The sequence below is a fragment of the Eulemur rufifrons genome, chromosome 7 (assembly GCF_041146395.1).
Source record: "Eulemur rufifrons isolate Redbay chromosome 7, OSU_ERuf_1, whole genome shotgun sequence".
NCBI lineage: Eukaryota > Metazoa > Chordata > Mammalia > Primates > Lemuridae > Eulemur > Eulemur rufifrons.
Genome location: NC_090989.1, coordinates 258,054,185 through 258,069,113, shown reverse-complemented (window position 1 = coordinate 258,069,113; position 14,929 = coordinate 258,054,185). Strand labels below are relative to the sequence as shown.

Below are 14,929 nucleotides of genomic sequence, written 5' to 3'. Positions count from 1 at the left end.
ATTCTTCCCAGCATTCCTTAATGAACCGAGGAGTGCAGTCATTCACTAGCTGCCTGATCTTGGAGAATTTCCTAATCCACAATTTCCTCATCTATAAAATGGAGGGTCTGGATTAGGAACTACATGTCTAAAGACAGTCCTTGCAGCTTTAACATTCTATGAGCATAAGGAGTGGGTAAGCATGATTATAAGGAGTGGCTATTTATGAGCCAATCAGGGTTATTGAATAAACACCTCCCTACTAGGTCAAAGTAGGAAGGGAAGGGCGAAAGGTAAAAAAAAAAAAAAAAAAAACTTTTGATGAGAAGTCTATAAAAACTCTGTGTTCCCAAATATCCATCCTATTTGGCAGCTGCTGCCTCACTCACAGCTTCTGATATCCAAGAGAACTCTTCTCTCCCAAACTGTAAGTAAAAAAACTTCCGTTGTATACCTGGACTGCACCAGTAAATAAGGGGTTAATGATAGCACTAAGCCTGTAGAGGGGAAGGTTTATCTGCCTTTGTTTTCAGGAAAAACTTGATAGTGGCTGAAAACTTGACGGATCTGCTAAAATGATTATTTCTCTCTCTCTGAGCACAAATGCCCATTCATACCTTTCCTAGTTTTTTGTATTGTGGCAAAACACTCAAGATTGATTGCCGGTTACATGTGTTACCTGTATGAGGCACTTCTGAGTCTTTGGTCTAGGCAAAACAACTTGAACACTCCTATTTGGTTAGGTTCTAATCAATTTTTGAGATTCCTGGTCATTTCGACTCTCTCTTTTCATAACAACTACTTATTTCAGTGATTTATTTACATATCTTATTGCCTTATGTCATTTTCTACATTCTCTTCCCACTCCTACTGATACTAGCACTGAAGTCTCTTTGTCACAGAAATGAACCCTTGGAGTGTGTTGCCCTTTGCTTCACCCACTGCTCACAAGAGGAAATGAAACAGGGCTGGAAACTTCACAGGGCACAGTCTTCATTTGATTATGAATTTTCAAACCCTCCTCTTGTTTGACACTTTCTAGAACATTTCCTACTAGCACCAAATACTGTGAAGACGCTACAGCTTAAGATATTAGGAATCAGAAGGTGTTGTATTTTGGTATGTTTGCTTTACTATCTGAAAATTAGACATGTTGTGAGGCTATGTTGCCTTTTTTATGAACTTCTATTTAAATGGCTACCTTGTGCTCTATTAGGCAATCTGAATGCATGCAGCAGGGGCTTGAGCTCTGCTGGTACAGTAGTCATCATTTTAGCCAAGGCACATCTGGGAAACACCCAGTCCCAGGTTGGAGTTGGAGGTGCTGGGACGGGGAGTGGGGTACAGTTGCAGAAAACCTAAAAGTTCCTTTGGCTTAGGTGCCAGTTTAAAGGAAAGAATGCTACTCGAGTCCCTTTCTGGGCTGTTCCACATGTTCCCCATCCAAGGCACTGGGGATCAGGCTGCCCTAGGACTGCCCTTGGTCATCTCCCTGTGCTTGTCACTGGGGCATTAGGGTGAGTGATGACTGTGTGGACACCTTCAAGCATCATATATAAAAGGCTGCTTATAGTGCCTGGCAATCATAGGCTTTCAATGAAAAAATCCCTCATGTTTACCTTAAAAATCCACTCATAGAGAAGCAAATAGATTCTCTGCTGCTTTATATTAATATTTCTTCAGGAGTTAAATATCCATATTTTGCAAATAATCATCTTTTCACAGAACCTCTTTGAGGAAAGCAGAAAGAACCACAGCTTAGGGTTCTATCTGCTAATTTGCTGAAGGATTAGAAATAGGATTCCAAGTCATGAGCCAGTAGGATGTGACTTGCGCTCCTCAAACTTCACACCTTAGAAGGTACATCAGATATTGTCTCCTTGGGCCTCAGTTTCCTCATCTCTAAGGTGACAGGGTTGATACAAATATCTCTGAGGTCACTTGTACCTCTGTTTTTCTGTGGTTATCTTCTACCATTAATACTCACAATCTTCCCCCAGATTTGTATACATATTGCCTCTTAAATATAATGTAATAAATTATACACACACACACACACACACACACACCTGTTCATTAAGAAATCAACCATTACAAAGAATGTATAAAGTGAAATGTGGGAGTCTCTCCACCCTATCCCATTCTCCGCACGTAACCCCAGGGTGGTTACTCTTTGTTTATGTAGACACACAAACAGTATGTGCGTATACCTTTTTTTTTATTTAAAAACTAAGATGATAGTATATATTGCATACTTCTCTGAAACTTGCTTTTTTTTCAGTTAACAAAGTTGGCTTGAGACCTCAGTGAGCAGAGGCTTAGGGGCATAGGAATCATTACCCATCCCAGGCTGGCCTGTCTCCCAGTGGTGAACATTGGCCTGTGACACTGTTTTATGATTAACAGAGAGGCCACATTTGTGCTGATGTAGTACAGACCTTTAATCTCTCTGTAGAAGTTTAACTTCTTGTAAACAGTAAACTGACCTTTTCTCTGTTATTCTGGTTAAGTCAGCACACCCGGATTGAAGAAAACAGCTTATAAACAGGTAGTAAAAAGAAACAGGGAGGTTCATTAGGTGATTGTTTTTTTTTAAATGAAAAAAAAGAGAGAAATAGTAATACCTTGCATTTTCATAATAAAGCATCTTTACGTTTATTGTAAAACTCAACAAATATATTTTGAGCAACTACAGTGAGCAGGGTGCTCACAGGTTGCGTTTGAGTCACTTGGCAACGAGACAAACAGAGCAGTTATTATCACTATTTAATTCATGGTAAACTAAGATCAGTGAAGTTGCCTCACTTGCTCAAGGTTCCAGCTAGGGTGAGCAAAGCTGGTTCTTGATCCCAGGTCTATCATATCTACTAGCAGCAAACCTCTATGTGAATGAATGTGTCAGATGTTTATGAATTGGTAACATCAGTGGTGCAATGACCAGCAGCCTATGGCACTCTGGGGTGTCATCAAGGACATTAGGAGTCATCCAAAGGCTAATTCTTTTTACAAAACTTACTCTTTCCCTTGAATAGAAAGGAGTACTGCCCCTTATCCCATCGTTGTGCTTTATTAGCTATTTGTCCTTGGACGAATAACTGAAACTCTCTTATTTTCTATCCTAATGTATTAAATGGGGGCGGGGAGAGCCCAACCACCTCCTGGGATTATTATGAAGAATAAATTATATAGTGCATGTGAAGCAATTAGCAGAGTGCTTGACAATAAATGATAACTTATAATTGGGCTGTTTTTTCTTTTTGCTTTATTAAGAAAACGTCTTTATTTTTTGGTAATTGTGAACAACTTTGTGCAACTACCTCAACTGAAAGTAAAATTTGCACCTTGGTCTGCAGGTCACCATTCCCAGGTTGGCTTTTGTCCACATGAAGATCTGGAGGCCAGGTTGAAAGCTAAAAATTCCTGACTCCAATATTAGAAGCTAATATGTAAACAATAAACACCATCTGCTGGTGGCAGGAATGTGATGGGGCTTTGGAAGATCATCTTCTCTAGAAATTATTGTCCACTAGCTTGTCATAGCACCCAACAGACAGCATTGCAGGTCCATTTTGGGGGGTTAAGACAAGAACCTCTGTTGAAGTGGTGAGTGGCAACAATGAGGTTATCAATTATACCTTCTCATGAGTTAGTTCAGTAGCCATTGACTCTTTATATCAAGGGACAGGAGATTGAGAGCTTGCCCTGAAGGAATACAGAAAATGTGGAGAAATGGATTTGTCTTGAGGACAAATCATGACTGGGTAGGGAGCTCTGCCTTATCCCAGCTGGGACCTTGGGCAAGTCAAACAACTTCCCTAAGTCTTAGTTTGCTATTAATCAATAAGATAATACCTGCTCTGATTACTTTATTGCTGAGTGTATCAAATGAGAACTGAGGTCCCTGGGCTTCCAGGAAGTAGTATGTAGGCATGGGACACCCACCCTGCATTGAGTTATTGCAGGAAGAGGAGACAGAAGAAGAAAGAGACCACAGGATTGGATAGGAAACTACTCAAGATAACCTTCACTATCGTTTTTTTTTTTTTTTTCTTTGATGGCCCAACCTATGCAAAAATCACCCAAAGCCCTATGGGCTTGCATTGTCAAAACTAACCCAAAGTGGCAGCTGAACAGGGGCAATGATCCCCTTCAGAGGACCACTGCTGAGGAAGCTGCTTGGGTAGGGGGTCTTTGAGCCAGAGACTCTCCTTGCTAAAGCAGTTAAGCTGGAGCAGGGATCAAGATATGATTTCAGCATGCTCAGAGGACATGAGAACCCCCAGCCCAGAGGCATTTAGGAAAAATCCTCCCTGGTCTGCCCCAAGTGGTTTCATAGACGGCTGAATATAAGAAAAAGGAATCTTGCAGCACACCCTCTATGGCCCAAAGCCGAAGAGAGGGTAACTTCAAGGCTGAGTATAGATGTCTCCTCTCAAACTTATTGTCTGGAGAATAATCTGCTGGGACTACAGGCTAACAGAGCAAAGTAGAGGATAACCACAGAGGCCAAGAGTCTCACTGTCCTGGCCTCATGCCACCCAGGGCACCCCCATGGCACCAGGAATACACAGAATAGAGAAATAGTCCGTTACTGCAGTTCCTCTGTTTGTCAGCTTTTAGTAGGTAGCTAACTAGCTGGTTCAATCTCACGATCAATGATCCCAAAGGTCTGGAATTTCATTTAGGATCACCGTGAAGAACCTCATCCATATGGCTAATTGCAACTACTTAGATGAGGGGGAACAAAACAGATCTCATTTATTTATCCAGCTGTCGAAATAGGCCAGAGGTATCAGAGGGGTCCGCACGGCTTGTCTGCCCTCCCAACTGTCTTGGTCATGAATCCATCTGAGCCAGCTCCAGTTCTGGGTGTGACTCTCCTGCACTCTTTTCCAGACCTGTCACCATGGCCCACCAATACCCAGCCCTCAGCTCAGAGCAGAAGAAGGAGCTCTCAGAAATCGCCCAGCGCATTGTTGCCAATGGAAAGGGGATCCTGGCTGCAGATGAATCTGTAGGTGAGTGTAAGAGTGAGCCACATGATAGAACAGTGTACTCTTGTTTCTACCCTTAGCAAACGCAACTGGATAATCTTACTCTCCTTCCTCTCAGAGGAAGTAAAGATTTATGTACACTGGAGCAAGAGCAGAAGAAGGAAGCGTAGACTGTTGGAGTCCCCTAGCTTTAGCAGGCAGATTCCTGACCAAGGAAAGAGGCTCAAGCTTTTCATTTTAAGGCCTCTTGTCAGGGGTCTTTGAAACCAGCCTGTAGCAAGGCCAGGATGAGGTCAGGTGCACCATCTGCCGCTAATGAGAAGCCAGTTTAATGTCATCTGAGTCAGGAAGGGCAGGGAGGTATCTGCATCTAGAATGAGGCAGGGCTTACAGCTAAGAGACTCTCAGGCTGGCACAAGGGAGAGCTGTGGTAGAGTGGCACAGACTATCATAAAACCACGGAAGTCAGAGAAGTCAAGAGTCTGCTCTATCCCTCCTTCCACTGTGTGCACATGCAGTGAGGTTGCGGACTGGAGCAGGGGAAGGACAGAGAGACCTGAGGGCCTTGCATATCCATGGGACCCAATGGTGGCTTCCACACTGACCCCCACACGCCCAGCTCATACACCTCCTAACCAGCATACTGGCAGTAACCAGGGTCTTTCCCTGGGAGGCAAAAAACGAGGCAGGAGCTTTGAAGATCCTCCCACCCTGGTGAGGGTCACAGAGGTGCCCCGGCTTGCCCTTCATGCTGCCCTTGGCCTGCCCACCTTAGGCACCATGGGAAACCGTCTGCAGAGGATCAAGGTGGAAAACACCGAGGAAAACCGCCGGCAGTTCCGAGAAATCCTCTTCTCCGTGGACAATTCCATCAACCAGAGCATCGGGGGAGTGATCCTCTTCCATGAGACCCTCTACCAGAAGGACAGCCAGGGAAAGCTGTTCAGAAACATCCTCAAGGAGAAGGGGATCGTGGTGGGAATCAAGGTGAATACTTCCATTCACGCCTCACCTCTGCCTGGTGTCCTGGGCAAACTCCCAGCACAATGGCCAGGGCAAGGCCGACACACCAAACATTCTCATCATTTCATTTCTCCTCTCACTCTTTTCCATCATCATCTTCCCACTGAGAGCCAGATCTTCTTCTAGACATTTTCCTCCAGTGCACTATTTTTCCAACCAAGTTTTCTACCAGGGACCTTGACATCTCAATTTTCTCATTTCTTCAAAGAGAATAATAGTGCATAGTTCATAATGGTCTTAAAAGAATGAAATGAGTTTTTAAAACATTTCCTATCACATAACAATTATTCATTTAATGGTAGCTATTATAATTAAAGCACTTACTGTTCTGTATTCTAACTTGGTCTTCTAGTAGCACATGAACTTCCCAAGAGTAAAAATTAGTATTTGTATGGTGCTTACAATTCCAAGCACTCATTTAATCCTCCTCACAATTCTGGAGGTAGACTCAATTATTACCCTTATTTTACAGATGAAAAAACTGAATGTAACCTGCCCACGTGGCAAGGCAAAGTTAGAGCCAGTTCAGACTATCTAACTCTTGGGCTCATGACATTAGCTTCCATGTTGAGAGTCGAGGCTGCATCCTTATTTTCTTTACCTCTGTACAAACACAATGCCTGGTATGTGCAGATGCTCAGTAAATGTCAGGCTAGACACTCTCACATTGCTTCTTCCAGGTACCTTCCCGTCTGCTATGGACTGAATTGTGTTCCCACAATGACTAGTACACTTTTTCATTCAATTCCTTGGTTTGTAAAAGATGTCAACTATTAGTTAGCACCAGGAATTCTGCTTGTGTCTTACTGACATCTGATACCTGCTAATTACTTGTTAATATCTGTATCCACAGTTGGACCAAGGAGGTGCTCCCCTTGCAGGAACAAACAAAGAAACCACTATTCAAGGTAAGGATATTGGCTGCTGATATGAATCATGCCAATGTGCGCTAGGAATGAAGGCAAGTAAAGAAGGGAGCAAAGGCAAAGAAAATATCAATATAACACTGGTCTTAGAGCCATGCAGACCTTGTTTGCAATCACAGCTCCTCCACTTAATAACGTGTGTGACCTTGGGACAGTCACTTAAATGTTCTGAGCCTCAGTTCTCCTATCTTTAAAGTGGGATAACTATTGTGGGGGTTAAATTAGACAATGTACATAAAGTGCTTACCACAGTACCTTGCACAGAGAAAGTACTCTGTACCTGGAACCATTATTTTTAGAAAGAAGTCTAGAAATAGTAGAGGAAAGGTACCAAGCTCTGGGTTCAGACACACCTGGGTTTGAATCCTGTTTCTATCACATGCTACTTAGATAATTTTGCAAGATATTTCACTGCCCAAGAGAACAAGTATTAACTGGGTTAGCTAAGCAGAATTTGAATCTCAGTCCTATCATTCTTTAGCTGTTCAAACTTAACCAGTAAAGTCACTTAACCAGTCAGAGCCTCAGTTTCTACATCTGTAAAATGAGCATGATATTAACTATTGGTTCCCTCTATTCTACTTATGAAGTAGCCAATATGCACAACAAAACCATATTTATTTATGCTAGGTCTTTTGATCCAGTACTGTGATTAACGTTTATATGCTTGAGGGTTTCAGTCCTCAACTCTGTGGACCCAAAGCTAAGCCAAGGGAGAATTCCTCCACTTTGTCAGAGGCCCCATGGACCAGGTACTGGGGTGCAAAGAAGCCTTTCTCTCTCTTGTGACTTGCAGGGCTTGATGGCCTCTCAGAGCGCTGTGCTCAGTACAAGAAAGACGGCGTTGACTTTGGGAAGTGGCGTGCTGTGCTGAGGATTGCCGACCAGTGTCCATCCAGCCTCGCCATCCAGGAAAATGCCAATGCCCTGGCCCGCTACGCCAGCATCTGTCAGCAGGTGCTCTGCCTCCCCCTAGGGCTGGAAAACAGTGGGCTGGAGCTTTCTTCAGAGTCTCTCTTTTCAATTTTACCATAACTGCACATGAGCCTTCTTCTTCCCTCACTGGTATATTCTAGTGTCATTTTTCACTACTTTTGCTATAGCCCAGTATGGTAGAGAAAGATTTGGTCCCATGAGCCTAACTGTGAATTCAACTATAAGCTATGAATTCAAAGGCTAATGTCATCAACTGATGCCCTCTGCTGAAGCTCTATAAGCTGCCTCAAAAATGGTCAAGCTCATGAGGACAGGCCACTTACTTGTCTATACTCCATAAGGTCCAAGATATGACTCTCTTGGATCCCCCGCTGGAGGGTGGTAGCTCTGACCGAGTTCCAATCCAAGTAATTTCTCCCAGGATGGTGACCTGAGCTAAAGTTTCCAACACATATTGAGGTGACTCTGGGTCCAAGTTAAGTCTGATTTGCTTCTGTAGGTCCTATGTTGGGGCTACTGGAGTTGCGGGCACCTGGAGATTCCCAATTAGAACTGTAAACACTGCTTGAATTCCTTCATTAACCCACACTAGAAGTTTCTTTCTTAGTGATTTAAGCATGAGTGCCCTAAAAGTGTGGCAGCTAGGTATTGAAGCCACTAGAATAGTCTGTAGTATTAATAAAAAATATAGAATAATTTCTGTATATTTACAAATACTGTATACAGGATTTGTATTTATTTTTTACCCCATTCTGAAAAGCTTTTTTTAAACCTCACTGTTCTTTCTTGGTTAAGCCACAAATACTCACTAGATACTCCATCAATTTCTTTTCACTGTTTTTAAGTCACCTATATAGTATTTCTCCATAAGGGCTTCACTTTGTACCAATGCAACTGTTGAAGCTCCTCCTAAGGAAAGGATCACAGTGAGCACAGCTTCACTTTTTCTCCCCACTTTTCCTTTTAGAATGGGCTAGTACCTATTGTTGAGCCAGAGGTAATTCCTGATGGAGACCATGACCTGGAACAGTGCCAGTATGTTACCGAGAAGGTAAGTCTTAAATATAAAAGTCCCCATTCTACTTGATAAATCTTATTTTTAAGTAGCAGCTGTTACTTAACATATAACAGCTGTACATTTGCAATAGTCTTTAGGTTAGAATCATTACATAGCATTGAGAAGGTAAGGAAGTGCTTATCAATCCTTCAGTTTTTTGGTATATGGAATGCTTCTTATGGAAGAAGCACAAGATTTGCAATACCAATACTTGGGTTGGGGAATCCACTTTTCTCCACTTGTGGGATCTTGAGCAAATGATATTATCTCTCTTGGACCTCAGTTCTATTATGTGTATACTAAGAAATTTAAAAATAAGATATGAGACTCATATAAGAAAATGTAATTAGAAAGTATTCACATTTGACTTTCTAAATTAGACACAGTATATCTAAAAGAGGGTGGTTCTCATACATGGAGAGAAAGAGAGTCATAATGTCACCTGACCTTAGTTTCTCCACTTGCAAAGTTATGTGGGCTGCATGAGATCTAAAAGCACTTCTGTCTCTAAAATGTATGTTTTTTTGGGGGTTTTGTTTGTTTTTGTTTTTTTGTTTTGTTTTGTTTGAGACATGGTCTCACTCTGTTGCCTGGGTTAGAGTGCAGTGGCATTATCAAAGCTCACAGCAACCTCAAACTCCTGGGTTCAAGCTATCCACCTGCCTCAGCCTCCTGAGTAGCTGGGACTACAGGTGTGCACCACCATTCACGGCTAATTTTTTAAATTTTTCTTGTAGAGACAAGATCTTGCTGTGTTGCCCAGGCTGGTCTCAAACTCCTGGGCTCAAGTGATCTTCCCGCTTCAGCTTCCCAAAGTACTAGGATTACAGGCATGAACCACTGCACCTGGCCTCTAAAATGTATACTTTTATGACCACTCAGCTTCCGTGGGGATGGAGAGTGGAGGCCAGTTTAGATGTCCCCCACTAGCAAAATCAAGGCAATCTCAAGAGGGGATGACACTGACCAAGGGAGTAATGGGAAGAAAGGAATGAAGGGCCTCCAGGAAGCAGAGCCATGACAATAGTTCATGCGATGGAGCAGCTGTAATAGATTAGGGGTTGTGGGGATAGGCCAGTGTGATTGTGCTCAGTGGCTATTGTTTGCAACACATGTCCCTGATGAGGTCAAGAGGCTGGCTTGGAAACTTTGGCCAAAATGGGAATTCTTTCATCCTGCATCCCTGTAGTGTAGAAGTGCTAAGGTCAAGTGTCTCTAAGACTAGCTTTACATTTCACCTGTTTGGACTTCTTTCCTTCAGGTCCTGGCTGCTGTCTACAAGGCCCTGAATGACCATCATGTTTACCTGGAGGGCACCTTGCTAAAGCCCAACATGGTGACTGCTGGTCATGCCTGCACCAAGAAGTATACTCCAGAACAAGTGGCTATGGCCACCGTCACAGCTCTCCACCGTACTGTTCCTGCAGCTGTTCCTGGTAGGGCCTTCTTTCTTCCCTGACTCGAGGTGTTAGCCCTCATCCTTTGAAGGAGCACCACAAGCATTTGTGTTTGCCCAGAAGTCTGCTTCTATTTGTGAAACAGACCTCTGCTATCTCACAGGCAGCCAACATTTCCCCTCCCACTCCAAGATGCCGAGCATCCTGAGTTTGTCCAAATGCACACAGTCCATGTATTTCCTCAACATTGCACTGCCCTCTTTACTTATTTAAAACCTTTCTCTCTTTAGCCCAACTAGCCTCAGCAAAGGTAAACTGATTTCTCTGACCCAGTCCCACGCAAATCAAGCAGAGAAAAGATTGAGGGATTACGTTTCTTTTCGGCTCACTGCTTGCTTTCTCAAGCGGGGCACATAGCTGGGACTAATAGAGTGGAATGGCTTCTCTCCTACCAGGCATCTGCTTTTTGTCTGGCGGCATGAGTGAAGAGGATGCTACTCTGAACCTCAATGCTATCAACCTTTGCCCCCTACCAAAGCCCTGGAAACTAAGTTTCTCTTACGGACGGGCCCTGCAGGCCAGCGCACTGGCAGCCTGGGGTGGCAAGGCTGCAAACAAGAAGGCCACCCAGGAGGCTTTTATGAAGCGGGCCGTGGTAAGACGCTGCTACCTCTTATCTACTTGATCAAGTTCATACTTGGGGCTTGACTTTTTCACAGGAAGAAGCATGAAGATACTTTCACATGAAAGTATCTACAGATGGTGTCTGCTGGGTATTTGAAAGTGTGGCATTGGGGCTCAGTAAGAGGATTGGGGCGAGAGAGAGTTTTGCATTATCCACACTGGTAGCATAGTTGATGACAGCAGGTTGAAGGACAATTTCAACAGAGACATTGCAGAGGGAAGAAGATAAGAGGGCCAAGGACTGAACCTAGGACACCTTTCATTTTGGGAAGATGAAGAAGAAAAGCCACAATTAGATGACAGGATGAACCAAGGGTTCTGGGAACAAAGATTAAAGAGTTTCAAGGGGTCAATAATAACATGCTACAGAGAGATTCAAAACAGAGGCTGAGAAAAGGCACTAAGATTGGCATTTAGGGGCATATCAGTGACCGTCAACAAACTGGTTTCAATAGAAAGAAAAGAAGAAAGGTGCTCATTCAAGAAGTGTGTCAGGAAAAGACCCAGAAAGGTTACCGGGAGAAATAAGAAACAAAAAATGTTTTATTCAACTAGTAACCATTACTTTTTTAACACCCTCTATGAGCCAAGGACGGGGGTGAACAAATCAAACATAGCCATGGTGCCCGGGGAACTTGGAGTTTAGACAAATAGGAAAGAGCTTGGCATGTTTACAAGTAAAGCAAAAGAAGCCAGAGGAGAGAGTAAAGACCTGGAGAGTGGAGATAATTGAGGGGAGAAGGACTTAGAAGAAACGGGGCTGCATGAGACTAAATATTAAATATAAGTGGCATAGTTGATCTTAGAGACAAAAAGGAGGGAATAGACAGAAAGGAAAAAAGAGAATGGGGTTGGAATCAGCTCTGTAGAAGTGAAGGGATGTAGAAGTTGATGACTTATTACAGTGAGGGCTGAGAATGATAAAGAAATAGAGATTTTAATCCTGACAGTGGGAAAGGTTAGAATAGCTATTGACGGAATTTGCTAGGAAATTGACCAGATATTGTGGCCAGACATTATAGCCAAGCATCAAGTAAGGTACAACTGAAATAAGAGTGAGTTTGTGGTATGTTAGCTTCATTCCTGAATTTTCCTAACAGCTTTCTCTCTAAACCATGAAGAAGATTCAGAGAAGCCTGAATGGGGAACAGCAGGGCAGATGAGTAAAAGTTTAATAGAGAGATAGAAGAGTGACAAATTTTAGTGATAGCTTCAATCAGCCTGCTGACCATAGAGGGGGCTGGTCAAGGAATCGAGTGTAGTCAGAAGTGTGCTGATGAAGTCCTAAAGGAAGCTAAAAAAATCATCTCAGGGGCATAAGAGAGGTGTGAGATTTTCGAGTTAGTGCTTTACCTTGGTGTGTGGCTGATGGGGTAGGGAGAGGTAGCTCACATGCTGGAGGGATTATGAAAGTACAGGTCAGATAGGAAGCTGAGTTTATCATCCAGGATGCCACTTCTCAAGCTCAAGTGTGCTGATGTTTTTATTGATACATAATTGTATGCATTTATAGGGTACCTGTGATATTTTCATACATGCATACAATGGGTAATAATCAATCAGGGTAATTCGGATATTCATCACCTCAAACACTTACCTTTTCTTTGTGGTGGTAACATTCCAAATCTTTGCTTCTAGCTATTTTGAAATATATAATAAATTTTTAACTATAGTCACCCTACTGTGCTATGGAACACTAGAGCTTATTCCTTTTGTCTAATTGTCTTTTTGTTCCCATTAACCAACCTCTTTTTATACCCCCACCCCTTGAAGGGCTTGCTAAAATGCAGATTTCTGGGCCTCACCAGACCACCAAGATTCTAGTTCAGGAGGTCTGGGGTGAGGCCAGAGAATTTCCATTTCTAACAAGCTCCTAAATGATGTTGGTCGTCTATGAAACATACTTGGAGAACCACTAATGTGAGATGTAGAAATAAGTCCTGGAGAGAATGGACAATAGCAACAGAAACTGGAAGAAGTGGTAGTGCTGAGAGGCATTTGAGTATTGCTATGGTTTCATAAGCAATAGCTAGGTTTCATAATTCTGAATTTACCTTTAATTGGAATTTACATGGGGAATCAAATGATACTATGATAACAACTACATAAAATTTACATATTCTTGTGGACAAATAAAGGTAGAAAATGGAAATATTTTTAAAATAAACACTTTTTTTTTGCTATAGTGTACTATACTAGTGATAAGTTTCTCAACTTTAATTTCTATCTAGTACTGTTGTTGCAACATTATTGGTACTGAAAAGAGATTTTTCCCAGTAACTGATACAAACTGATATAAACCTCAGGTTTGCCAAGGAAATGATCAGTAAACTAGTATAAAAAAAAGGGAGATTAAGAAGGGGATGGTGTCTGTGGGCAGCAATATTTAGCAACATCACTGTAAGGAGAACAAAATCCAAATGAAGGTGTGGCTGGTTTCCCATGCAAAGTAGGCAGGGTTACAGTGGGGCTGCATATACTCTAACTATCTCCTGTCTCACACTTGTCTTCTAGGCTAACCGCCAGGCAGCCACAGGACAGTATGTTCACACGGGCTCTTCTGGGGCCGCATCCACCCAGTCTCTCTTCACGGCCTGCTATACCTACTAGGACCTGACGCCCGCCAGCCTGGCTCCAGTGCTTCTAGGTGTCTCAGTCGGAGGGCTGAAAGGGAACGACCTTTTGACCAACACTGGAAATGAGAAAAAATTAGATTGGAACTGCTGGAAACACAAAACATGTTAATCTTAAACATACGAGAAAAAAACCAAATCAAACGCAATACCTCAAAAGCTGAGTGTAGAGAAGTAGAGAAGTGCAATCTTAGCAGTGGTAGGTTGGGAAGGAGAAATCTGCAACCTTAAGAAGAAATAAAATGTTCTATAAACCTTCCGCTGGTATTGGGTTTCAGTTTTCTGCTCTTGTTGAAGGACTCAGTACATTTCATTACCTTTGACTCTTCTACACATGACTGGTGTTAATGGTCAGGACCCTCAACTTTGGCTACTGACTGGAATCAAATAGCAAAATTTTGAAAACCCAGATGATGCTCAGGCCACACCCTAGCCCAATTAAATCAGAAACTCTGAGTGTGGAATCCTCTAACTATCAGATTTCTTAAAGCTTCCTCAATGATTCCAAGGGCAGCCAGGTTTGAGAACTACCAATCTGAATTTCAAGTTTGAGGACATTTGAAAATTAAAGCCATCCTAAGCCTTTTATAGTCTAAGTAGTCTAAGTCTAGTCTAAGTAGTCAGTACTGGGCATTAATACACATGAACAAACATAAAATCAGTCAGCAAGTATTCACGCAGCACCTACTGTATGCTTAGCACTGTAAAGATACTGCATGGTCCTTGTATGCTTACCATTGAGATGAGGAAGACAAGGGCACACTTAGGAAACAAATAAAATGGTATACAATAATGTGCTAAGTTGCAGTGGCACAGGCTTGGTACTGAGATCAAAAGAGAAGGAATGCTTTACAGAGGAGCTAGGATGACCTGCTGGCAGTTTATGACTAGTTATACGATCTTGAGAAAAATACTTACTCGCTGAGTCTCAGTTGTCACATCTGTAAAACAAGGTTGTTGTGAGGGCTAGCAATATTTTATGTACAGCGCCAGATACATGAATTGTGAATAGATATTGGTTATATTTGTTCCTTGTTAGCTGGCTCTTGAAGAATGGTAAAGGCACTTGAGTGGGAATGAACATGAATTTATTTGTCCTGAGTAGAGTACAGACTCTGTTGAGGGAATTGTGGGAAGTCAGCCTGGAATGGTGAGGCCAAATGGAATGGCATGGGGGAGGGGCAGAGATTTTTTTGGAAAGTCTTGCTTTGAAGTAATGAGAAAAAGGAAAATGTGGATAACTTTTAAGCAAGGAATAACATGGGAAGAGCATTCCTGGAAATTACTTTTTGGATGTAGA

At 42.5% G+C, this 14,929-nt stretch overlaps 1 protein-coding gene across 1 annotated transcript; it reads left to right on the top strand.

Moving 5' to 3' along the window:
• Positions 1-321: 321 nt before the first annotated feature.
• ALDOB (aldolase, fructose-bisphosphate B) lies at positions 322-13,888 on the top strand. The gene is made up of 9 exons (XM_069476640.1): positions 322-406; positions 4,876-4,997; positions 5,749-5,960; positions 6,850-6,904; positions 7,719-7,879; positions 8,826-8,909; positions 10,177-10,351; positions 10,768-10,967; positions 13,511-13,888. The coding sequence occupies exons 2-9, from the start codon at positions 4,886-4,888 to the stop codon at positions 13,604-13,606; spliced, it is 1,095 nt and encodes a 364-aa protein (XP_069332741.1). The 5' UTR covers positions 322-406; positions 4,876-4,885; the 3' UTR covers positions 13,607-13,888.
• Positions 13,889-14,929: the final 1,041 nt, after the last annotated feature.

What these genes read in the sequence shown, in the direction of transcription:
- ALDOB (XM_069476640.1), top strand. Translation starts at nt 4,886, where the DNA reads ATGGCCCACCAATACCCAGCCCTCAGCTCAGAGCAGAAGAAGGAGCTC. An exon ending in GGATCGTGGTGGGAATCAAG is followed by an intron (nt 5,961 to 6,849) that starts GTGAATACTTCC and finishes CTGTATCCACAG; the next exon opens with TTGGACCAAGGAGGTGCTCC. An exon ending in ACGCCAGCATCTGTCAGCAG is followed by an intron (nt 7,880 to 8,825) that starts GTGCTCTGCCTC and finishes TTTTCCTTTTAG; the next exon opens with AATGGGCTAGTACCTATTGT.